General features: G+C 37.9%; 4 protein-coding genes across 5 annotated transcripts; all 4 read left to right on the top strand.

The window, feature by feature from the left end:
• Positions 1-3,190: 3,190 nt before the first annotated feature.
• Positions 3,191-6,149, top strand: tnni4b.1 (troponin I4b, tandem duplicate 1). 2 transcript variants are annotated; one of them, XM_083893967.1, is made up of 7 exons: positions 3,191-3,241; positions 4,621-4,653; positions 4,870-4,911; positions 5,037-5,168; positions 5,246-5,335; positions 5,419-5,589; positions 5,677-6,149. In XM_083893967.1, the coding sequence occupies exons 4-7, from the start codon at positions 5,064-5,066 to the stop codon at positions 5,761-5,763; spliced, it is 453 nt and encodes a 150-aa protein (XP_083750093.1). In that variant the 5' UTR covers positions 3,191-3,241; positions 4,621-4,653; positions 4,870-4,911; positions 5,037-5,063; the 3' UTR covers positions 5,764-6,149. The 2 variants fall into 2 exon arrangements, with proteins under 2 accessions (XP_083750093.1, XP_083750094.1); XM_083893968.1 differs by lacking the exons at positions 3,191-3,241; positions 4,621-4,653 and adding an exon at positions 4,664-4,755.
• Positions 6,150-7,168: 1,019 nt separating this feature from the next.
• Positions 7,169-8,265, top strand: LOC310930908 (troponin I, fast skeletal muscle-like; the record flags this gene model as incomplete). Its single annotated transcript, XM_083893969.1, has 5 exons — positions 7,169-7,201; positions 7,288-7,419; positions 7,721-7,810; positions 7,908-8,084; positions 8,179-8,265. Exons 2-5 carry the CDS (start codon positions 7,315-7,317, stop codon positions 8,263-8,265), a joined length of 459 nt encoding a protein of 152 aa, XP_083750095.1. The 5' UTR covers positions 7,169-7,201; positions 7,288-7,314.
• Positions 8,266-11,600: 3,335 nt separating this feature from the next.
• LOC310930680 (troponin I, slow skeletal muscle-like) lies at positions 11,601-16,705 on the top strand (the record flags this gene model as incomplete). Its single annotated transcript, XM_083893722.1, has 9 exons — positions 11,601-11,705; positions 11,825-11,914; positions 12,343-12,516; positions 12,600-12,686; positions 14,856-14,900; positions 15,027-15,158; positions 15,473-15,562; positions 16,051-16,224; positions 16,424-16,705. The coding sequence occupies 9 exons, from the start codon at positions 11,601-11,603 to the stop codon at positions 16,508-16,510; spliced, it is 984 nt and encodes a 327-aa protein (XP_083749848.1). The 3' UTR covers positions 16,511-16,705.
• A 1,512-nt stretch (positions 16,706-18,217) lies between these two features.
• bpgm (2,3-bisphosphoglycerate mutase) lies at positions 18,218-22,579 on the top strand. The gene is made up of 3 exons (XM_083893360.1): positions 18,218-18,322; positions 19,654-20,276; positions 20,778-22,579. Exons 2-3 carry the CDS (start codon positions 19,676-19,678, stop codon positions 20,951-20,953), a joined length of 777 nt encoding a protein of 258 aa, XP_083749486.1. The 5' UTR covers positions 18,218-18,322; positions 19,654-19,675; the 3' UTR covers positions 20,954-22,579.
• Positions 22,580-26,486: the final 3,907 nt, after the last annotated feature.

Here is a 26,486-nt window from a genome sequence, read left to right as displayed (position 1 = left end):
TTTTAAAGGTACAGTGCTTGTACCCTGATAGGGTACAACTGGAGCATTTGTACCTTTTTAGGTACAGTCTGAACCTGAATATAGGGCTGCAACGCACGATTATTATATTAAATGTCAGAAAATGTTGATTGGTGTTTCTCAAACCAGGAAATGATGACGTTCTCAAATGTCTTGTTTTGTCCACAAACAAAAATAATAAAGTTTTTATGATTTTTTTAGTTGTGTAGAGCAATAAAATACCTGAAAATATTAACAATTAAGAAAAAATAATCAGAAAACTTGTTTAAACCTCAAACCGAGTATCAAAACAGTTAATGATTAATTTAAAAACTGTTTAAGTCCTACCTGTCATACTCTTACTACAGTTACTTGAGAAAACTCTATTATCTATCTATTGTATTTGTGTGAATAAAATTCATTCTAATGATTGGAAAAATTGAATACTCACTGATTTTGCAGAGGGCAAGGCCCTGAAAAATAAAGACAAAACACATACACTGTGAATCTGACAAACCTGGATAGATTGTATTATTAATATTATTATTTTAAATAATTAAAACAGACTAAATATTTACCGACTGACTGCAATCCAGATCTTGGTGCAGAATCCAAAGAGAAGAAGACACTGCGAGTCCAGCACTTAAACACAACCACAAAAGAATCATTTGGATCATTCTGGTGCAGCTCATGCAGCTCTGCAACACAAGTTACCATCTAATAAAGTATGAAAACAAACGATTGAAGAGAGAGCAACCAATTTATCTTTAACTAGTGTCATTTCGGTTGCTTCCATCTAAATACTCAGGAAGGAAACCCTTATCACATGTGGTTTATAGTTTTCATAGATAAATGCATGGTCTGCAAAAAGTGCTTTCACATTGTGCAACATTCTGTTCAGCGGCAGCGTACAAGTGAAAGCAAGCTATACATTCTGTCACTAGGTGGCAGCAGAGATCAAATGTACAAAAAGTATTAGTCCTATTTAACAGTACAAATTGCATTTTTATAAGCGATTCTGATGTTTGGACATTCATGCTTTCACCACAAGGTATAATAGTCGACATTTGAGAGTGCACGAGAAGACAGAGTGTCTCTGGCTAAACTTAAAGAATGGTATCCTGTCATCACAAACAATAAATATAAAAATAATCCACTATGTGCCTGTTGAACACATCTGAAACAATGCTTTTAACACCCAGTCTAACCTCAAACAACATCACCTTCACATACAGATTAACGGAGCGTATCAGAGGACGTGTGGATGTGTCACGGTAACAGACATGTCAGGAATTTGACCACTAAACCCTCAGCTCTTCACCGTTTAGTTATCTTGAAATATAGACTTGTAAAGTGTACAAATGTAGCTGTGTGTTAATTCCTCTCACTTTGTGTCAGTTACCACGTCTTCAGCTGAGCTCAACAGTATCAGTTTACATGAGACGGAACCTGTGCCGCTGAAATATCACCAGACCAGACAAGTGGAGGTTGTATTTAACCTCCTCTCCTCTCTAACAGAGCGGTGACTATTCAAAAGACACGGTGGCACCATGATCCAAATATAAAATCCACTTATATCAGACGGTTGTACTAAAGTGTGTTTGTTACATGTTTTTCTCAGGATCAGGTGACACCGATGTGTCAAATCCCTGTTTCTCTTTTGAAAGGATATATTATGAGTATAACTATATCATAACAATACAATGTAGCTGTAATTAATATATTTTCTACATCTAACTAATTGTAACTCCTGTGAATTATGTGGAGTGTTTTCTTATACTTTTCTCTTTTCTAGTTTTACACGCATTCAGCCTAAAAAATTAGTGTTTTTATTCACTTTGTAAATTTAATCCAGAAACCAAAGAACAACAACTGATGTTACCTGTGGTAAATCTGATGTTATTATGCATCTTTGAGGTGACATTGTTTGTCCCAGCCAATTAGCACTAGTCTTCATATCATTTGTCATATCATGATTTATAATGTAATGTTATATTATTGAGTCAGGGATTGTTTAATGTAAGTGCACTAATCCAGAGTAAGAAGAGTCAGAAATGTAGAGAATGGCAAAATTTGTCTGTTTTTATGACATACTGTAACCCATATAAAAAGAGTAAATACTAAAGCTCCAGTGCACAAGGTAAAAAAATCAATAAAAATAGAAGAAAAACAGTAAAATAGTGACACAATAGAATAGTAAAACGGTAAAGTTTGGTCTTCATGAACTGAATCGATCAATGTAACATTATTTGCATGTCGCGTCCTCCATTCGAAAATGGGCTCTGTCAAGCAAAACTGTCACAACTGACTTGAGGGAGCGTTTGCTTGTATACACCAGCAGTGCAGACAAGAGTGGAGACAAGAAGTGTTCATCTGATCAAACTGCTGAACAAATTCTCGTCCAAAAAATGTAATAATCTCTTCTATCTATTTTCAGTCTGACGGTCTCCCTATATTAGTGCAAAGAGCGAATCATGTGGAGTTAAGTTACCTCATTTTTAGTATGATTTAATTATCTCAGACTTTTGTTTATATTTAAAAATGATGCACTACAGTGTTATGAGTACAAATTCAAATAGGTTAGTGTAAAGTTTAGCTTGTGTTTTAAAATGGCACAACATTAAGTTCAGTTATGCTGTAGATATGTTGTCATGTGGCTCTATGGAGAGACTGACATACTGTATATTTGACACACAACGGAAGGATTGCCATCACACTGTACACAGAAATTTATGGTCTGCAGAAAATGAAACTACTGACGTTAGCGGCCCTCTGCCTCTGTCATTATCTGATCATAATAACCTGCCCAATCCATATTTGTGCCAAAAAAAACCTCCAGCCTCATATGACTCAACAGACTAAGCTTCAAATTCATCTTTCAAACACTTGTCTTTGAAGTTTAGCTTCAGCCAGTACAACACATGACATGAAATTGAAAAAGCAAACACGGTCAGGTATCTGATATGTGAGGACAGGGGAACTCAGCTGTCACTTAGGTTGTTGGTGTGTGACGTCTGACCTCGTGTCGTGCAATCACATGGAATAAATGGGTCATGGGTTGAGGGCGAATCAAAAAGGGATCATGCAATGTGATGTAGACATTGTCAGGTGGACGGGGGTCTATTTTAGTGAGCCATTCACGTGAGGCATGAAATATATAAATGTTTGACTAATCACAATAGAGTGCTTTTCCTGACTCACCAGTGTTGTTACTGCTGCTCTCTGATTTAACCTCATATTCAAGGTAAGTTTAAGGCAATAATGACAAGAAGAAGGAACTATTTCATATTATTACAAATATAAAGGATTTATTATCCAGCTATGAGAGTATCAGGTATGTGATTATCTGTCTTTATACTGCCTTATGTTTGTCAGGATAGAGTCTAGTCCTACACTATCGTAGGGAGTAGTGAAGACTGCATATCAGATTTAGAAGTGTACTCTTGACATGGGTACAATGGCAGGTATTTACATCAGGGAATCCATATTAGGTCATTATTTTTGACAAGGTCTCAAAGCACCTTTTTTACACATGGCTTGACGTCTTTGACTGCACACGCTTCTTGATGGGTGCTTGACCCTTGAAGTGAGGAAATGTAACCTTGCACTTTAACTGCTCATGAAACAATCGGTGGTTGATCACAGCGGGCTTAACCCAAGGTTATGGCTGAAAAGCAGATGTCATTAACAATGTGTTTTTAGTGACAACTTCCAGGATTGAGGGCTTCCTAAATTCATCTGCTGCTTTGTTTGTTTGGCTCCCTGTTAGGAGGGCTTCATTTAAACTGGATATATGGTTTTAAGTCAGAAGCTTTGTTCTTCTCTGACACCATCTCATAAAGTTATACTGTTGTAAAGCTAATGCTATAAATATCAAGTCAAAAAAGAGTCGGGGGGGGGGGGCTGCATAAGTATATTGGAAATTAATGTTGACACTCAACCACAACAGTCTTAAAGCCACTATATGTACTATATACTATATGAATAAATAGAGAGGGTTGCATCAGGGATTCTACATAAAATCTGTGCCAAATCATCAGTGTGAATATTGAAGGTCTGCAGTGGAGACCCCTAATCAAGAGCAGCCAAAAGAAGAAAATTATAATATTATGGGGTGGATGCCACATATATGTAATTACAAACCCAGTTAACTAACAACAAAACAATGAGACGTATCCTCTTGTTTCAGAAGGATTGTCAAGGCTTTTATGTCCTCTAACAGTCTTTGTGTTGTTCTTTTCTTGAATGCCAAACCTTTGTGTAGCTTATCCCACTCTGGCATCACTACAGATATGGCAGATGCTTGGACACTGACAGAAATGTGTCTAAATATAGCTGTGTAACTGGCCTAGTCCTAGAGTTAGCCTTTTATAACAATAGGAAGGATTATCGGAGCCTGGGTGAATAGTGAAATGTGCCTGATCGGTACGTTAGGCGGCATAAATCTTTTAACCATTTTACCAGAGTCATAATTTTCAATCATACTAATCGTAGAAAATAAGACAGGAGCTTTGATAAATAACATAACAGTTTACACAAATTAATAAAGAAAGAAAGCGTGATAAACTGTGCAATATAAAATGGTAGAAATAATGTAAAAAAAAAAATGTTCCCACTCCAAAGGTAACACAAGCTGTCACCATGTCTGAGGGGTGAGTATGAGTGTCCTTTAGTCACAACATTTGAAGTTGTCTTGTGGTTTCTGATATAAATATACAACTCTTGTCTTCTTTTCATGTCAAATAATGATGAAGACCGGTGAGTCTTTCTACTAATCAATTAGTAATCACCATAGGTTTTATGAATGTCATTCTTCAAAGGACAGTTGACACAGTGTATTTGACGTGTGAACTCTGCTGACCTTTGCCACAGAGAAAACCCAAATATTCAGCAACACGCCGACTACATTTAAAGGTGAGCCTTGTTGACCTGTGGAGGCCACGGGTGAAGTGTGTCTGACAGAATGTGGCAAGATCAAAAAGCATTTGGGTTTTCTTCCAAGGTTTTACTGATAAAAGCCTTTTTTTATGATTCTATAGACCATTCTGCTGAGGAAGGCTGCTTCTATGCTGGTGGATGAAAGTGAACAGAGGAAACACGAGAAAGAACGGGTTTTGAACGAGAGCTTCCCTCCACTAAAGCTCTCCAGTCTGTCAGCACAGGAGCTGCAGGTACCAACAGATGATGCAGATTTTTTTCCCCATCACTATCAAATATACTTTTACAAAAGTCTTTCTTTTTTTTAAAGGAACTTTGTAAAGATCTACATGGTAAGATCGATGTTGTGGATGAAGCTCGTTACGATATGGAGGTGAAGGTATCCAGAAATGAGAAAGAGGTATAGTGATCCATGTACTGACCTGTTTGAATGTTGCAGGTGGCTTAGTGATTCACCTGTTCACTGTGATGTTTGTGCCACAGATCGAGTCACTAAGTCATAAGATAATTGAGCTGAAGGGCGTAAAGCGGCCAAGCTTGAAGAGGGTGAAGAAGACGGCGGACGACAGGCTGGATGCATACACCGAGAGCACCAAACTCAAGAAGGCTGATTTCAAGGCTAATCTGAAGACAGTGAAGAAAGAAGATGACAAGGTAAATTTGTTGACAGATACAAAGTATAACAAGGGCACGACAAACTACATAAAACAGTGATTTACCACCTATCGTGTTGTGTTACAGAGGGAAGAGGTGACTGACTGGCGTAAGAACGTGGAGGCCATGTCTGGTATGGAAGGCAGGAAGAAGCTTTTTAATGCGGGACAATGAGAAGGTGTTGGTGTTAAATAAGGCTTTGTGAACCAAACATTGTCAAGACTGGGTTTTTCCAGTTTAACGAGTGCATTTGTTTATTTGTTGGTGTTTATTTCTGGATCGCTCCAAATACAATTGTCATATAAAGAATGATGTGAACCACAAACACCAGGGAATCAATGAATGCTGTATTACAACAGCTTTATTCTTGATTTAATGTGAACTATGTGCCATGAGTGTACTATTGTGATTTGTATTGTCTCCCTTACATGTTGATACTATGCTGGAGGAAAGGCTTTTTAGGGTGTATAGGTTGATCTTTTAAAGTGCAGGATTTATACTAAATAGATGATGGCGTTGTCCCACTGACCGTGTGATATATGTGATGCTGATTAAACAACCATGATCACTTGTCTGTTTGATTTATTTGGTTTGTTTGTTGGGACGTTGGCAAGTTTTATTTACTATTTTAATACAAGTTATAAATAAATGCCAGTGTTAATTACTAGAATCAATACTTCAGTGATGTGTAATCTGTTATTTTAGCGTTGAATAAGGAGATTGTGTTGTTGAGGGAATGCTGTGTAAAAGTGCAGTGATTAACTACAATACAGTAAACTGGCTGTCAGGACAGAGGAGGCTATTTTAGTCGTCCACTCACAGAAGGAATCAGAGGGTCATCAAAACTGACTGAGTTTTCTCATGCATTTAAAGACAGAGCATCTCACCTCAGCCAGTTTTCTGGAGAAATAAAAAAGGTATGTTGTTGTTTTGTTATTTAAAAGATTACTAAGCGTTCTAACTAATCAGTTTAATTAATTGTGATATCAGCTTAATGGGAAATTAATATCATTTTGATATTCAAGAGAGTAAAATATAAGATACAATAAAACCGAAACAATTCTTATTGTGCATTTGATCCTTTTACATCTACATTTTCAATGAACATGTTGCTATAAGTTGAGATTTTTGCCATTATGTCGGCAATGCAATTAGATCAATTCCAGTGGAGTTTAAAAAAGGAATATCATTGGAAAAAAACACACAACCAGAGGTCAATATACAGCATGAATCACAAAACAAATCAAATATTAGTTTTTCTAGACCTGTATATTGGATTTTCTCACTTACATATATATTTTTTTTTAGCACAAAGGGCACATCTAACCATGTCTGAGGGGTAAGTTATTCATATTTTGATTATGTAAATGAGTATTTGTTTGTCATTGTCATCAGATTTTCATTATATATTCTGCGTAAAATACTCATGCCTGTATTGTTCTTTTTTATTCCATATTCCTATCTAAATTTTCTCTGCAGGCCAGTAAGTTAATCTAAATAACCAAGTGGGAATTTTATTTTTTATGTAACTGTTGTTTCATTGAGCTTTTGTCTCCTGTCTTTTGTACAGACAAAACCAAAGACCTCTGCATCTCGCAGACTGGCTCTCAAGGTATGATCTCATTTTGACACAAGTTTACATCGTGGTTTACGACACAGTGTCAAAGAGATAATAATTGTCACTTTTCTACACGATAGACCAAACTGCTAAAAGCAGCATCTGTGATGTTGGACAAAGAGAAGGAGGAAAAGAAGCTGGAGAGAGAAACTTCTCTGAATGAGAGAGTTCCTCCACTCCAGCTGTCTGGTTTATCCATGCAGGACCTTCAGGTATGTTCAGGTCACTGCACGAGCGGCTCATTAAACGGCAATGAAACAAGAGGGTTCAAATGTCAAATTACACATAAATATCACTCTGATGTGAACAGATGTCATGGATGTTTATATATAGTTAGAGCATAAAAAAACAGATGACTTTACATGTTATATTTTGGGCAAAACCTTAATAAACTCATAATATTGCATCTCAAATAGTACATATTCATAATAATGAACACAGTAATACGTTTAAGGATAAGACTGAATCACAGGAGTGCTTGATTCTCATGACGATATGATTGTACGTCTACAGACTGTCTGCAAGGAACTGAACCATAAGATTGATGTGGTTGATGAAGAGCGCTACGACACCAATGCCAAGGTGGATAAAAACAATAAGGAGGTACATATTTAATCATATTCGTTTACTTTTCATTTGTGATCAAACTGACGTTAAATAGAAAACATTTTAACTTACATTTGTAATTGTTTTTCCACAGATTGAAACTCTGTCGATGAAGATCTTTGAAATGAGGAAGATGAAGCGTCCTGCTCTTAAGAGAGTGAAGGTCTCAGCAGATGCCATGCTGGGCGCTCTGTTGGGCTCAAAACTCAAAGAATCTGTGGACTTCAAGGCCAACCTCAAAACTGTGAAGAAAGAAGAGGAGGTACTATGTGTGGCAATTACAGCAGAATCATGAATTTACATTACAACTCATGTTATTTTGAGAAAACACAGTCTCACTATCTTCTTCTTCTTCTCATGACCAGAAAGAAGAGGTGACTGACTGGCGTAAGAACGTGGAGGCCATGTCTGGTATGGAAGGAAGGAAGAAGCTGTTTACTGCAGGACAGTAGATTGTGTGTTTTGGGGCATTTGAACATTTGAAGAATACACATGAAAAATCAGAATTTGTACAAATGAGGAGGGGTTGGTGGTGTGTTTAGAAAGCTTGATAAGATGCATTCACTGGTTTGTGGAGTTTCCATGTATCTGTAAATCCGGAAGTTTGTGACAATAAATTATTTTGATTAACAGAACTGATGCTGTACTTTTGTATCATCACACCATGTGTCCTTAACATGTCTGATTTTAGTGACAGTTTCAGGATGTAGCAGATGTAGCAGCAGCTGCTCTGAACAAATCACCACCACTACCACTAACAATAATAGCATAATAATAAAACACTGGGCTTTGAAAAAATCATATGTCAGATCAAATGTACTGTTGTTCAGAAGGATAGCAACAAAAGTGAAAGGTAAGGTCTACAAGACAGAATAATAACATCAACAACAAAAATCTGGATAAATGTAAAAGACAAACATTGATTGGTAGCTTTGAGCTGCAAATATTTCCAATTTTTGTTAGTTTTTTTTTCTGTGAATGACTCTGCTGCCACGTGTTATTATTGTTATTGTTCCAACCCGGAACCGGCTCCGCTAGTCTACATGCCGATGTGTCCTTGAGCAAGACACTTAACTCCACGTAGCTCCTGACGGCTGCCCTGGCAGTGTGTGAATGGATATGAAAGAGGAGATGCACATAGATGTGCTGTATGAAAGTGTGAGTGAATTGATATGAATGGGTGAAAACTGTAGAGCAAAGCAGCTTTGAGTGGTCATCAAGACTAGAAAAGCAGGATATACAGACCATTTAATCCCACAACCACCACTTCCACCATACCCGCATCGACCTGCAGGCTCCAGCATTTAGGGTGGTTCAGGTACATGCTCATCACTACCTTGATTTAATCATATGTGTGTGAAGGAGACGTCAGAGGCTAGATGCTCAACTCTGCCATAACATTTGACAGCATTTGTCATCAGATGGTGTGATTACACATGCTTCCGCCGCTATATATATTGTATATCTGATTTTAAGCAGATCTCCTCGGCAGGAAGGGATCCTGAGTTGTATAAAGGAAAAGGCAGGATCCAGTGATCTTTGCAATGAATATGTTAAAGTGGGATTCTTGATGTTTATGTCTTCACTACTACAGTAAAATTAAGTGTCATCTAAAGATAATTTAAACATGTGCTTCACTAGTACCCTAGAGTCACTGACTGGAGTGGCAGCACACTTGCCACCTTGTTATAACAAGGATGATTTGCTAGCTCAGTTTACGAACAAACAAAAACCTTGAGAAGCACCTGTCTTTGTTCTTCTCTTCCCCTAAATATAACCTGAGCAACCTTTAGTTGTGGTCTTACCTACTTGGCGGTAAAGACTACAGTTGTCTGTCATCATGCACAAGCAATTAAATAGTGACTTACACTGATGGAATAAAGATTTGCACTCTGATCGCTCTACACTTTCAACTTTTTTCAGTGATTTAATCACAACAATACTTCAATTTGACCTGATGCAAAAATATGATAATATTTTTTTGAGATAATAACTCAATGGGAGATTAAGTCTCATTCATTTGTTAAAAGATAAAGGAATAACATTGAGAAGATTAATTTTCCGTATAATCAAGCTGACTATGTGTGTGTTTGCAACAGTATGCTGTTATGTCAAATAAAAGTGCACAAGACAGAAATACAAATACTCTTGACCCAATTCCAGTTGGTCAATTTTAAATGTGTAACACTGACCCAGCACGAGTGTGATGACCTCTTTAAATGCTCAGGGTTACTAACTCCAACAGGTGCTGCTGAACACATGCAAGATACCCGACGGTTTCAGGCCATAAATGCAATTTTATTACCCCCTTTCCTGTCTGAATGTTGTGGTAAAGCTATGTGCAACAGTAAATGTCACTGTTGGCGTACATGCAGTAGAAGTAGCACAGACAGCAGGCTATTTTAATGAGCCATTTACATTTGGCACAGACACTATAAATCAGATTTTTCTCCATCATCTCTCAGAAAGTCTTCTCACACTCTTCAGTGTTGACGTGTGGTTCAAGGAGTTGTCTTCACTATCTTCACTAAGGTACACAGATTGTGATGCGTGTGGATTAACATAGTATGTTGGGCATGTGCTTGGTTTTTTTGTGTCTGCTCTGTTTCAGAGCGCTGTTTTGTGATTAACACCAAGCCTAAACTGAGCATCATCTAACATCATCTGACTAGAGATGGGACTGTAGAATATTATTTATATTATTGTGATAATCATGAATGGAAAAAACATTAATATTTCACGTGTGTGACTTAATAATCCTGTCTTAACTCACCAACATACAGTCCTTGAGATTGTGATTTATTTTTTAATGTGCCACTGCATCTGTCCTCATGAATTATTATGATCTATTTTTCAACAAAAATTAGATCCTATCTGTGATATTTTGATGTAGGTATTTTGATAATTCAATGTAAGTGCAGACTGCAGAAAATAACATTGCAATAATATCGTGAATCGCAATTATTTTGGTCAGGATAATCATGATGGGAAATCTTTTTATCGTAAAAATCTGATTAACTGAGGAAATATTGGTTGCCAAAGTGATTTAATACATTTGTAGATATAGGCCACTTTCCACATTGCACATGGGAAACACATAAGTGAACGTTATCATTAAATAAAGGTGTGTGTCCAGCTTTAATCGGTAAATGAATGTCTGGAGTGAATGAATTGTTTTAACCTGGGACGATCGTCAATCTTCAGTCTGCAGCTGTTTTCTTTCTTGGTTCAATAATAGTTTTTAACTCTTTGACCTCCTCACAGTGTGGGACCTAAAGACAACCATGGCTGACGAGTGAGTATGATCATGTGACCACTGAAAGCTTTTGAAAACAATGCAATAATATTCATGATGTAAATATGTTTCTATGTGTTTCTCCCTCATGTTAATGCTTCAACAGACCTGTGAGTACGATTTTTTTTAGTCCTATTTAATCATATATGCCCATTGTGCCTCACTACACTGTATTGTATAGTTTGTAGACAATTAATATTATTTACGTTTGAATTCTAGAAAAAGTCAAAGATCTCCTCCTCTCGAAGGCTGGGGTTGAAGGTAAGGTTTTGTTCCTTTGTGCGTTTAAAATAAAGAAATTAAGCTGTTTGATTGGGTTGGTTACGAATTATGTGGCTGAGTTGTAGGAACTGAATGACAATGTTGATATTTGGTTGGACTTGTGGTATTTTTTTATGTGCTCTAATTGGTTTTGCGATTGATTAAATAACAAAATCCTTTTATATTGATTTTTTTCCCTATTAGATCAGACTGCTGACAGTTGCTGCTGAGATGCTGCAGGAAGAGAAGGAGCAGAGTGAAAAGGAGAGGGAGGCAGCTCTGGCAGAAAGACTTCCTCCTCTAAATCTGTCTGGTCTTTCTCTGCAAGAACTGCAGGTATTTTTACTCAAATGTTAATGAATGTGAATGTTTGTCTCAGTAACTATAGTTCTTGCTATTAGCATTCATCACACACTCTCAGATTCATAAGAGGAGACTCATACTGTTTTTCACAGGATCTGTGCAAAGACCTGCACCACAAGATCGATGTCGTGGATGAGGAGCGTTACGATATTGGCCTCAAGGTTTCCAAAAATGACACAGAGGTAAGCCATATAAGAATAAATGGAAATGTTAGCTCGCTATCACCATGAGGACAAAGTAAAAATGTACAAACACTGCCTCCAAGTGGCAACACTGAGGAAAAACAAGACAAAACAGAATCTTATAGATAAGGTGTGGTACTTATCTTTGTCCCTTATTTATGTGACCAAACAGTGTTTTCACAATATTTTAGAACTCAGATCAGTGACTAATGTGGGCAGTCATCTTGGAGGAAAATAACACCTGCTTCATGATGATCCATGGCATTTTATATCTACATCAACTGGCTTAATATATACAGGGTGATTGCAGACACGTTGCTAAACCCCTGTTTTATATGGAATGTGGTCCTTCCCCTTGCAAATAATTGCAAAGGGTGTAAAATCAATCGAACGATCAATTAATCAATCTGCTCAAACCCTCTGCCCAGATGGACAACATGAAACTGAAGATCACTGAGATGCAGAGTAAGTTCAAGAAACCAAACCTGAAGAGAGTGAAGATTTCAGCTGAGGCCATGCTGAGTGTGCTGCTGGGCTCCAAACACAAAGAGTCCTTTGACTTCAAGGCCAACCTCAAAACTCACAAGAAGGAGGAGGAAAAGGTGAGACTCATTTTGACTTCCGAAAAAAAAAAAAAAACACAAGAAAGCTGAGCTGTTAATCTAACACGTTATGTTTCCTACAGAAAGAGGAGGTGACTGACTGGCGTAAGAACGTGGAGGCCATGTCGGGTATGGAGGGCAGGAAGAAGCTGTTTGATGCCTCTGGAAACTAAAGAAACATTGTTTTTTTCAGAGAAATCTTATGTTGAATTCATTACATAACCTACTGTCAAATCTATATGAAGAACACATAATTAACATAATTAATTAATACAGTTTTGTAACATTGCATTTGGATTACTGGACTTAATTAAATAAACTTCATTATAAGCTCTTGTGTATTGGTGACAAAGTCATTACAGTGATCAGCCTTGAGATGGCAGCATAATTCTTCCAAACTTATTTTCAGTGTCCTCAGTCTCAGCGGAGTTGACTGTCAACACAGGTCTGTGAGGATTATCCTTCATAAAGGTGTATCAGTTAATCATTGTGTTAATCATATTTGTCACATTTTTGGCAATTGAAGATATACAGCTAAATTGTTATTTAAGTAGTATTATTGCAGTATTTGTAGGAGTTCTAGTTCTGTGTCCTCAGTGCAAAGCTGTAAACCGGCAATGTTCTCAATAAAACCTCAATGATCCTGCCTTGTGTTGTCCATTGTGAATATACGTTCTCATGTGAATTGTATCTAGCATCCATTTTCTTTATTTCATATAGATATTAATTGATTGACAAAAGCTCCGCCAGTCTTCAACCTCTATTTCATCCCTCAAGGAAGCGTCCGTGGATTGTCCTCAGACCTTTCACACCTCATACCTCGAGACCCAGAGCAAGAATGGTGAGGACAGAGAGTCTATTTTAGTGAGCCACTCACATGAGTGCCTGAATCTATATATCTACCCTCTTTCTGTCTCCGTTGTCACAAAAAAACAAGCCTGTGACTATTTCTCAGCTGGTAAGGTAAGGATTCTCATCATAGAAATATTACACAGTATCTCAGGATTAAAAACAAAAACAATGAAAGTGTTTATTACAGTGTGCTTGACAAAAGATCTGGAACATTTTATGCTTCGCAAAATTATTTCGGTGAATTCTGTTAATTAACATGTTTGTACTAGTTATACCTTCTCTAAACTGAAAGCAGGTGCTCTGATAAACAAAATATAATAATATGTAAAACAGTTTTAAAGACATTTTACAAGTTATTTAGGGAGCAGAGATCCTTGGATTCGGATCGTGAACAGAATTTGCAGATGTAAATAATACTTCACAGTGTTTGAGTTTTGATAAACAAACCTGTTACTATTGCATTTCTTCCAGAGTAATGATCTATATTAGGGAAGATTTTCTTCTTAATTCATTAAAAGTGATTCAATATGCAGAACATAAAGATTCCTGCCCATTTGTCAGCTTATAAAAACTATTCTTTATTTTTTAGTATGACCTTTATACAATGTCATAACTTCTTTATGTCTCATGCTATGCATCTACAACCAAGGTATGTTGAGTTTCTACCTTAGAATCATTTAAATCTGATTAGTTGTTTCTCTACTTTCACATGTTAAACTGATGTGTGTGTTATTAATCATTAACACTAATTATTGTCACTCTTCTTGGTGGATTTAAAAAGGGGAGATAACTAAAGTGCAGTCATGTCTGAAGCGTAAGTACCCAGATCTCACTATTGCTCATCATCATCATCATCATACCATGACTATGGCTCTTTAAAGTATAAAACATTTTAATATTCTTCTGCTATAATTTCACTTTTTCTCTTTTTATGTGGACACATCCATCCTACACTGTACAGGCCACCGGTGAGTTGATCATTAAATTGTTAAATGTGTGGCAATGGTTGTGCGAATCATAACTGTGGATTTTACAGGATAGGTGCTTTAAATTTTAAATAAAACGTTATTATAATATAATAATAAATATATTAATATTAATTATATATATATTCCTTTGAAACAATTAAACCAAGCAAAACACTATGAATACCTCCACTAACAGCTATTTACTTATCAATCAATAAGAAATTAATTAATTTTTCCACAAAGATCTTTATTTAGGGGTCTGAAGCAAGATCAATTGTTTACCTTGTGCAGATCTATCTTATTACTCTCTGAATTTGAGTCACAGTAGCATTCACTCAGCCTTGAGGACATAGTGCTGCTCTTTTAAACACAATGAGAAGACCTACATAAGTATGATTTGATCAACTGTCTGTTAATTCATCACATAACTTGTCTTACATAATTTATGTAATCTCCTATACAAATTATATAATCTACTGCAAAAAATCTAAATAAACTGTTCATTGTTTTCTTTTCCAGAAACCAAAGCCAAAGATTTCTGCATCTCGCAGACTGTTCTTGAAGGTATTTTATGAGTGTTTGTGTCACTGTCTTGCTGTACGAAATAATTCAAATGCTTCGAATGCCGTTGTCTATACATTGTCTGGCTGACTGTGGTGTAATTTTGTACATGTATGTGCTATGCACCAGACCAAACTGCTAAAGAAGGCCATGACTATGCTGGAGACTGAAAAGCAAGTCAGAAGAGATGAAAGAGAAAGAACCCTCGCTGAGAGAGTCCCATCCCTCCAAATGTCAGGCCTGTCTGTACAGGATCTACAGGTATAATATATTCATCTATCGCTGAAATACTTTAATCTTATAACCATTTTTAGGTTGTGAGAACATCAATCATATTAAATTTAAAGGTACTGAGCCATAAGCAATTAGCACCATCTCTTACCATGAACTATTACTTGTTTACATAGCATTGTCTATACGACGCTGCATGCATTTATATACATTTATGGTTATGTATACTGTATTTGCAAATACACAAACATTTATTGTTATGTTATTCTGCCATGCCACGTGTCAGCGTTTCCATGAAGTTAACCAAACTTCAGAACAAATGCACTAAAGGTTTATGTCCACAGACTCTCTGCAAAGAACTACACCAGAAAATAGACGTGGTGGATGAGGAGCGGTATGACATTGCTGCCAAAGTGACGAAAAATGATAAAGAGGTAAGTGATATTTGCCTCAGGAAGTGTATAGGATTAGTAAGAAGGAACTGATGGAAGCTCTGGAGAGGATGAATGGTGGAAAGACAGTTGGTCCAGGTGACAAACCTGTGGAGGTGTGGAGATGTCTAGGGGGGAGAGCAGTGGACTTTTTGACCAGATTCACATGAGAAAATGTCTGAGAAATGGACAAGTGCTGTGGTACAGAACTTCAAGAACACATGTGATACAGGACTGTAGTAATTATAGACAGGTCTTAAGTTGATCAGCCACACCATTAAGATGTGGGAACAAGTTGTTGAAGCTCGGTTAAAGAAAAACAAGGAAAGCAGTGAAGATCAGTGAACAACAGTATGGGTTCATGCCAAGGTTTTTGATATCCAAAACCAGTAATTATGACCAACACCAATACTGAATATCATGTGTCTATTCAATGCTGAAAAATAAATGAATGTTATGGCAATGATGGGCATTTGTTTGTCGAAAAAAAGGTACTGGACCTGTCTCAGAAGATCTTTGAGTTGAAGGGGAAGATGAAGAGACCGAACCTGAGGAGGGTGAGGGTTTCTGCTGATGCCATGCTGGGAGCTTTGCTGGGCTGTAAGGTCAAAGAGTCTGTGGACTTCAAGGCCAACCTCAAGACTGTGAAGAAGGAGGAGGAAAAGGTGAGGATGTTTGGATGCAACAAGCTAAATATCATCTACTCGCTTCATATTGCTATGGCTTACTAATGACACAAATAATCAAAATAAAGAATCTGAAAATATACTAATATACTATACTATATGTACTAGAACTGCATGGAGTCATTGGGTTCTTTTCAGAATTGTGATCTAGATTCTATTTTGCACTTTTACCACACAGAAAGAGGAAGTGACTGACTGGCGTAAGAACGTGGATGCAATGTCTGGGATGGAGGGCAGAAAGAAGCTGTTTAATGCTGGACAGTAGATTTGAAGTATATACCTTTGTGAAATGTGTTAGCTGCTTTACAACACGTGTAAGTACCACCTAATCATGTGACTGGTGTTCATTTAATGACAGGTTAAAAGGATGTGGTTATGGAAACAGTTTCAACTGTTTGGGAAAATGGGAGTAGTGAACTATTAATGTAATAATAGAGGAATACATATTGTTTTTGTACATAATGGCATGAAAAACGTATGTATTTAATGTACTTAAGGATGCATACTGCATTTGTATACAATAAACAGAGGGAATACAGATGTTTTCCTAATACATTTATTAAGGCATTTTATCCAATGTATTAGGGAAGATACACAAGGACAGTTTAAAGGTCATTTAAATCTGGCAGTCGAGTCTGAATGGAGTCACGTTGAAGTGATAATCCTCAGAAATGACTGTGGAATTAATAAAACGTGTGCTGACAGGGAATAAATGTGCATCAAATAATAAAACTGTCATGACTGACAAAGCTCAGAAAGGAGTGGTCATCTGTGCAGTCATATGGGAATCTGTTTGTTCCCGCTCTCTTTGTCAAGTGACTTTTGTTGATATTACATGACTTATTGCCATACCTTTTAATGCGGTGATGCTAACTGCTCTGATATAGATATATAAATATGTGAAAAAGGTAGCTTTGTTATACCAAGCACATACGCTCTTTTAATGGCAGACACATTGAAACACTAGGACACACAGGAAAAGCACATGTGCATTTAATCAAAATGAATAATGGATGAGTTCCATTTAGCTTCCTCACCTTATGAGTGCATGCTGGCTTTCACACTGTCCTCGTTAGCGTGATCAGGAACACCTGTGCCTTTCCTGTAAAAAACAAGTGGTTTAAAAACATGGGTCAAATTAGAGATTATACATTAAAACATAAAATATGAATATATATATATATTTCTGTTGCACTACAAGTAACGGTTGTAGCTAATTTAGAGGTCCAATGTGTAACATGTAGGAGGTTTTACTGGCAGAAACTGAATATTTCCCTATCCATCTATCCAAGTATGTTAGTAAATATGTATCACTGCTCAAAACAAAAGTTGTTTGGTTTACATAACCTTAGTATTATGCCTTTAATTGTACCTCGGTTAAAGAATCTTGTCCACCATGTCTCTACAGCAGCTTGAAGGCACAAACCAGCCAGAGAGAAAGTTATAAAGATGAAGCATCATCCTTTCTGATTGAGTCTTTGGTGCATTTGTGAGGGGGAGGGGTTAATAGAGGAGTTTTCCGGGTCACCGAATCCCACTTAGGGCACCAAAATGTATAGAGCCGGACGAATCTTAACTGTTTTAATGTTGGAATTATGTGGCACTGGTTTCCAAACTTAAAGTTAAAGGACTTAGTGTGATGGTTTCTCCTGCCCCTGCACACAGCTTACATAAAATGTCCCACCCTCTGCTTTGTGAGCAGAAACCCCCGTAAAAAAAACTGCTGTCTTTCTCTTACAAACACTATAAATCCTCTCCGAGGTGTAAACAACAGAGTTCATACAACAAAACATCAACTTTTCCGCGGCAACAGACTGTACCTCTCCACATCCACGGCGTACAACGGGCGGGTTACCTTCACCTCCTCCTCCTCCTCCTCCTCACACTCCCTTAACTACGCCTATTAAGGACATTTGAAGATGGCTCCGCCCACAAGCGAGATCCATCATTCTGATTGGACGATCGAAATGTCAATCACCGGACTGGGTAGCGTTTGCTGTGTGCACGTCCTGGGAGCAACTGTCAACACTGAAAACGACTACAGCTACAGTTAGGCCGGACTCGAAACTCACAAAGGGTAAGACGAGATTTTTTTGTTGTGTTTTTTTTTGTTTTGTTTTTTAATTAAACATTCTGGTCATTTTTCGACGAGGCCTGCTTTTTTGTTAACGGTCTATATCTGTAGCAACACGTCCACTCATCCTGTAAGCCTAGCTAAAACAAAAAAAACGTTACAGCATCCTGTAAAATGTACAAATGCACACTGAAGTCGCGAACTATGAGTTTGTTTTTTATTTTGTTTTGTGTTCAGCCTGCAGTATGCGCAAGGCTGGTTAATAATGCTAACTGCTGTAGCTAACTGCCTTTTGCTTGTCACCTTTAGAGGCAACCTCTAACCTTTAGCTCTGCTACTGAACTCAGATCAGAGACAGTGACAGAGAAATAGTGAGGCCACAGTGAGAGCGATAGTCCCTGCTGGTGCAAAAAAGGGCAAGAATATAAATATACAGATATAAATAGAATATTAAAAGTAAAGTGTTATAATAATAATAATTCAGAAAACTGTAAAACAATACTTAATATAAATACATAAGTACTGAGAACAACGTAGAAACCACATTTACACACATGCTAATAAGCCATGTAGTAAAGCAGTGATAGTGCTAGGTACATTCAAATTTAAAAGGGTGCAGTAATCTAACTATCTGTGCCTCATTTTTTCCATGAAGAATGACATTATCATTATCAATTATCGGGCTGGGAATCAGTATTGGTCAATAACCCTAGTTAATTATCATATTAAACTATACTAGCATCAAACAGGGGTTTAGTATTGCAATTTATTAACAAATAGCAGTTTATTGGAGACCCGTTGAAAAAAGGAAAACCTATCATTGTAACTGATAAAGTAATATAAATGTGGAATAAAAACCGTTAACAACAGTCAAAAGAGTGTGGGAATTATCAAATCAACCTTTAGCCTATAAAGTGAGGCTAATAGTTATAGGACTAGTATAATCTCTCTTCGTTATGTATGTGTGCTGTTATGACAGACATGAATGAATGAAGGCCATAATGGTAGTCCAGGTAGTAAAAGTAAAAATATGCATATATCAGCATCTTGAGGTGTTTTCTGGTGAACAGCTATGTTATTTTTGGAGAGGTTCTCTTTGATCAGGAAGAAACTGAACTGTACATTGGTGTTTATGTGCTTATCCAGTTGAGGCATTTATAAAAAATGCCAAAATGTTGTAGCTGTTATAGAATGAAAGGGACTCCAAATGTTGTGAAAATCAGAGCCTCGTTACCTCATGGAGGATGTGTAGGATAAATCACTATATGATGAATTAATGAATACTGTAACTTCTGTTATTACTGACTGTATAACCCTTATGTCCATGTATGCAGGTTCCTGCTGTTGGTGCTGCGGATGTCCAAGTACAAACTCTTTCTGCTGAGGCATGGAGAGGGTGCCTGGAACAAAGAGAACCGCTTCTGTAGCTGGGTTGACCAGAAGCTGAGTGAAAATGGGGTGAAGGAGGCCCAGGACTGTGGCAGGCTGCTAAAGGAGCAAGGTTACACGTTTGACCAGGTGTTCTGCTCCATACTCAGCCGCTCCGTTCAGACAGCCTGGCTGGTGCAAGAGGCAATGGGCCAGGAGTGGATCCCCGTCATCAAGTCCTGGAGACTTAATGAGCGCCATTACGGTGCTCTGATCGGCTTGAACCGGGCAGAGATGGCTTTAAAACACGGTGAGGATAAGGTGAAGGTGTGGAGAAGGAGCTATGACGTCGCTCCACCTCTTATTGATGAATCCCATCCTTACTTCCTGGAGATCTACAATGACCGCAGGTACAACACTTGTGATGTGCCAAAGGAGAAGCTTCCCAGATCAGAGAGCCTGAAGCAGGTGTTGGACAGGCTGCTGCCCTACTGGGAAAGCACTGTGGTTCCAGAGATAAAGAAAGGCAAGAATGTGCTCATTTCCGCCCATGGAAACAGCTGCAGGGCTCTGCTGAAACACCTGGAAGGTATGTTAGTAATTTAATTTTTAAATGAAACAAGAATAATCAAGCATTTCAGCTCTGTATCAGTTATCCTCTGCGCTATGAAGAGTGCACTCTCAGTTTTTGTTTTTAAAGTGTGAATGCAGCAACAGCTTCCAAACTCCTGTTTGAGACTTTATGAGCTGATGTTTCTCGTCAGCAGAGTCCGTTCCAGAAATGGAAGGCTGAACTTGTACAAAAAGACCAGTGAGTTTGTATTACATTTGGCCGTGGCTATTGAATCCACGCTGACCTTTCTTCACACTCGTGAGCTGCAAGGGCTTCATGTGCCACTGGCCACTGAGTAACTGAACTCTTGCCTGTTACGTAATAACATGCAACACAGAATCTGAAACTCTTTCATATGGACATAAACATAGTGGGCAATGATCTAGCTTGCTGGCAGTAGTGTATCACATTACATGAATGTGAAATTAAAGATGGCTGTCAATAAGAATTGTAATATTCCTGCCTTTATTTTAACAGGTATATCAGATGAGGACATAGCCGGTGTCACTTTACCTACAGGAATACCTGTGCTGCTGGAGCTGGATGAAAACCTCAAGCCTGTGAAACCTCGACAACTCTTAGGAGACCAGGAGAAGATTAAGGCGGCCATTAAAAAGGTGGAGGACCAGGGAAAAGCCCTGCCTTCAAAGTGAGTGCACTGGAGTGCCTGTAAGACATGTAAGTGATTGTCTAAGTGTAGCCAATAACAACAGTGACAACAATTTAGTCGGTAAGATTGAACGAACAAGTCTTAGGCCATGTTCAGACCTGGTAATAAAATCTGCCTCTGTTGACAAGTGGACAGGTGTTAAAGATCCAATCACTTAAACCACATCTGGAGGTGGTTTGGGACTTGACGCACTGCCTACTGATGTCTTCTGCACCATTAGCCCGTCATGACAAACAAAAAACATCACATTGTCTCAAAAGAATATAAAGGAACTGTAATTATTTTTTTACAAACACTGATATGGAGAACTTGGAAAGATTCACTTGTGAACCGATCATTTGGATGTTAATACCAGACCTGAACAATAAAGTTACAGTTTGTGAAACACTGTAATGACGTGAACACAGGATGTGGGTGTCATAGGTCAGACTGGTCCTAACTGGGTCAGGAAAAAGTCCAGATATGTACTGTAAATGTCTCAGCACTGTGTGTAAGCACTGATTAAGTCTTTATGTTTCACTTTTTTTTTTTTAGGGGCTAACTCTCCCATTGTACGACTGTAACGTGAATGTAAAGTTACTTATTTATTTACTCACTGACTACCTTTCAGATGTAAATGTAATGTACTAAAGCTTAACAAAATAATATATAATAATAATAATTGAAATAGGTCATGTTCAGTCAAAGGGAAATGTTGCTGCTTTGCCAGAAAAAAACACAAGCTTTGAAAAACCCGAAGTCTTATTTTTCAAAAATTAAACTTATTTCCTGGATATTTTTAAGAATGCAAAGATGCTGTTTACAAACCTTTTTTCCTAAAGAAATAATGTGAAACACTGAAATTCTGTACTACCCTTACTTCCTTAGGAGTGACTCCTACGTAAATAATAATGTGGATACACATACATTATACATAGGAAGCCTATGTTGTTGAGTGAAGCTGGTTTTACCATTATGTTTATGTATTGAACAGTGCTTTTTAAAAGCAGCGCGGCAATGAATGAGTTAATCAGCCTGGTTATTGCTTGGTGCTTTGCTGTTCCTGGGCCATATAAGCAATATTTTTTTTTTTATTTATCCATTTTGTTACAGTAAAGTAAAACATGACTTGTATATACCACTATTTTTGGAGAAATATAATCATTCTGGAGCTAAATTGTAGGAAACGCAAGCATGGATTTGTATTTTGGATTCTAAATTATTATTTTCATGTTCTGTGTTGTTTTTTTTTTGTTAATAGCATGGGGGATAATGTTACAGACTACTCATGACTCTTCTTATAACAGCACTATTATGTTATGTTACAACTGTGGGTGGCAAAGGCCACTGTGTCCTGTCTTGTGCTTCTTGTTTTTAGACGATTACTGTGTGTCATTTTTATCTCCTCTGTTTCCCAATGTGTTTGTTATGTGTCTTTGCTATTGTTATTTTTGGTCTGTTAGATTAACAGAGGATTAAAAACAAGTGACGAACATGCTACTGTTGATACTAAAGAGTAAAAAAAAACATTTCATGGCAGATGATTTAATCGCTGCTGTCTACACCTTACCACGAGAGACGTGTCAGGATAATATAAAGGAAAAAAATAAAAATTTCCTTCAATATTGTCTATTTGTCTGTTTGTCATTTTTTCAGATAATTCATCGTTTTGCAACGGCTTAGTGTCTCAATGATGTACAGTTAGCAGTAAATCCTATGATGGGGCAATAGGAACAAATTGGGAAAAGCAAACAACAATGCTGTTTTGGAAGCTCAGATATGCATGTAATTTAGATTCTGGTTTCCCCCGAGCCCTCTGGAGACAGTAAACCACCACAGACTGGCACAGAGGAGTGGCTCTTCATTTGTTAACCATTTCTATAATTTGACCAAACCAGCAGGGCCGAGCCAGAGAGAGAGAAAAAACCCAACCTCTAATTGGTTGAAAACGCTCAGTGTGATTCTTGTTCCCATCTATGTGGCGGCAGTAACATCGTGTTATGTGGTGGACGTTTTAATCTATGGAATGCAGTAGTTCATTTCACATCATTTTGTCTAGTGGGGCTACATCGTCCAGGCATCTGTGAATTTACATTTAAGATAAGAAATGGCCGTATGGTTGGTGTAGTGGTTAGCACTCTTGCCTTTGCAGCAAAAAGACCCGGGTTTGAGCCCCAGTTGGAACAAGGGCCTTTCTGCATGGAGTTTGCATGTTCTCCCTGTATGTGCATGGGTTTTCTCCAGGTTCTCTGGCTTCCTCCCACAGTCCAAAAACATGCAATCTGGGGATTAAGTAAATTGGTCATTCTAATTTGACCGTAGGTGTGAATGTGAGAGTGAATGGTTGTTTGTCTCTATATGTAGCCCTGCAATGGACTGGCGAACTGTCCAGGGTGTACCCCGCCTATCACCCTATGTCAGCTGAGATAGGGGGATAAAGCCGTAGATAATGGATGGATGGATGGATATGATAAGATAATCTTTTATTAGTCCCACTATGGGGACATTTATGGTGCAGCAAAGAAAGTAAGGGTAAGATAAAAACAAAAACATGTATTTTCACATCTATGAATGTATAATATAGAAGATAACCACAATTAAGATTATAAAAACACAATAGTCTCTACAGTATATACCCTTATTCATAGGAATATATACAATATGAGTTTAATATGTACAGTGTAAATCAGGATTGCACATGAGATGCACTTATGTGAATTACAGTGTTTTATTGCACATTGCGTTTACATTAAGTGTAGCCTCATTCAGTTAGAGTTAATGTTAAAAATAGGAAATAGTTTAAGGACTATAGGTTTTTTTTTTATTCAGAAAAAGAAACTCTCAGTAATTCAGTGTAAAAATAAAAACAAAAATGCAGAAAGTTGTTAAAGATCACATTATACTGATAATGTAATATAAATCAGCCGGCATGGATCTGTACAGCTTTAAAACTGAAATCCATCTAATTGGGAGCGTGTGCTCTCACATCAGCCCCAGTGTGCGTGGACATCACTGAGTTACAGTCTGAGCAGGCGGGGCTGCTCACGCTCATAAGGCTATAAACGTCTGCTCGTCGTCTCGACCCTGATTTCGAGCAGGAACACTGACTTTGGTCTGCAGGCCTGGTAAGTCTTACGATGGATGACTTGTTACGCAGCTTAGAGTGACTGATGTGGTGAAAGTATGAGGTTTGATATCAGAGCTGAGCAGATAAAGACCTGTGACTGGTGTTAAAACATAGTTGGTGTGTGGCTTATTTACAAGTCTAACAGCTGGATTATATTAGGGACAGCTAATCTATACTCATGATATAGTCTTAATAGACCTGTCTTAAAGAGTGTTTCTGGAAAATTGGTTGATATGTTCATTAAAAACACAAATGTAATAGTATTTTGAGGACAAAATAAGTTTGTTTTAAGAGAGTTAAAAAGACTGCTAAGTGATAAAATATAATCTGTGTGTTCTGGTTTGAGAGGATTCCTGATTACTGACACACAACATGTGGACAATGTGTTATAAAATATGTAGGAAGACTTTTGCTCATTCTGGGGACAAACGATTTATTTTTAAATAGCCTTTTCCTTATCCTTGCACAATCAAGGGAAATCGTTTGGCATATTTGAAGGCACTTTGGGTAAACATTCTCAGTCAAATATCTGCAGAACAATAAATGTTGCTGAACTATTTTAACTCTATTAACTCTTCAAATGAAATCACCAAATTTCTATTCGTTAAGGACATTCATGCAGAGGAATCAAAAGACCCTTTTTGCATGTTGCCTCATAACACGACATTGGTAAGGCAGGACACGTAGAGCTTGAACAGGGTATGACAGGCAAAGTGTTCGCGGCGACTCTGTAAATCTGTGGCTTCAAAAGTCTCAAATTCCTCTCCTTTTCCTCTTCCCACAAGGCTTAGCACTCTGTCAAACGCGGGAGTGAATGCTATAATTTGAATTTAGTTTCTGTTGCTGATGCGCTGAGCATGCAGGCGAGCTGTGGAAAGAGCCGTTTGCAGCTGCAGACATGCCAAGTCAGTCTCCTACTCCTTAGATGGTATTAAAGATAAAGGCTACAATCACATGTGGGCTGGAGTGTGTGAGTTTATGACCGCGGGCTTGTCTCGTTTGTCTCCAAACCCAGAGCATCCTCAGTGCATCATCCTAGTGGAAACAACTGTGCATCGACAGTGAAATATTTATGCATGAAGTGAAAGTTTTACATCGTCAGTGTGCATGCACAAAAACACGGAAATAAGAGATCACAGATTTAACTGACGAGGACTAAATAGCTGCATCAAATGAACCTAACATCAATGTCTGCATGGTGCCAGCAACTCCAGAGATTGTAATTTTGAACTGTTTGAATGTAAAATAAGTTATTAAAAAGAAGTTGGGAATCAAGTTTGCCAAGTGAGAAATAAATACAGGTCAAATTAGCTGGCTGCTGTTTTAGTCTGAGCACAGATGAGCCTTGTTGGTTGAACAAAAAAACAAAAAAAGTGGGAGAGAAAAGGTTGGCTGCTCTGTAAGTGGACAGTTTGAATTCAAAAGGAAATGGTTTTCCACATGAGCAAATTACAGTCGAGGGAGAGGTGAGTGTTACTGGCTGCTCATCAATAATGACTCTGCCATAGAATCCACCGACAGTAGATGTAAGGGGGGAAATAACTCTCGACTCAACTCAACTCAAATTGTATTTATAGAGCACATTTAAAAACAACCGAGGTTGACCAAAGTGCTGCACAGAATGATATAAATACATAAAAGGCAGTAAAATTAGGTATTTTAAGAAGATTTAATAAGTCTGGGCACATGTGATGTGTCAGGGCAGGGCGTTCCAGAGCGAAGGAGCTGCCACTGCGAAGGCTCTGTCACCTCTGTCTTTCTGGGATTTCCAAAAGCAGCAGGTTAAATCTATTTCTCTGTATTTAACACCAAAACGGATGCATTTTGGATTATTCCTATAACTGTCCACCTGCTCCTTTACTCACAGTTAGTTTTCCAGTCAACACTATGGAAACGCTGATTTGTGGACGATTACAATGGAAAGAAAAGTTATTCTTAGATTGCCTCTTTGTATAGCAGGTATTTCCTAGAGTAAACCATGCTGCCTGTCCACGGCCTTGGACCGAGCAGGGACGCGACAACTAACGCTGGCTGTGTACTTCCTTAAAAGGAGGCCGAGTTGTTAGTTGATGTGAAACAGGGAGTGCTCAAAGCTGCATCTATCTCCACTGAGTCTTTTATAAAAGGAGGAAAGTGTAACGTAGCTCTGAGTGAGGATTATCTCGTGTCACCCACGAGACTTTATTCAAGTTTCATTGGCCACTTCATTTTCATTAAAAACAACGCGGTACCACAATTCGCAGTCGTTTAAGGATGATCTGTCAGCTGATGACGGCTTCCTTATGTCCTTAGCCTTGTTAAAACAAAGCTGAGCAGCAGAGGACTGAGTGAGGGTCCTGTGTTTCCCTGTAAGGAGATGACCGACTTGACCGGTCGATAGTTATCAGACTTCATTTTAACTAAACATTTT

Source organism: Microchirus variegatus (assembly GCF_963457635.1).
Source record: "Microchirus variegatus genome assembly, chromosome: 8".
Lineage (NCBI taxonomy): Eukaryota > Metazoa > Chordata > Actinopteri > Pleuronectiformes > Soleidae > Microchirus > Microchirus variegatus.
This window is presented reverse-complemented; position numbering and strand designations above follow the sequence as displayed.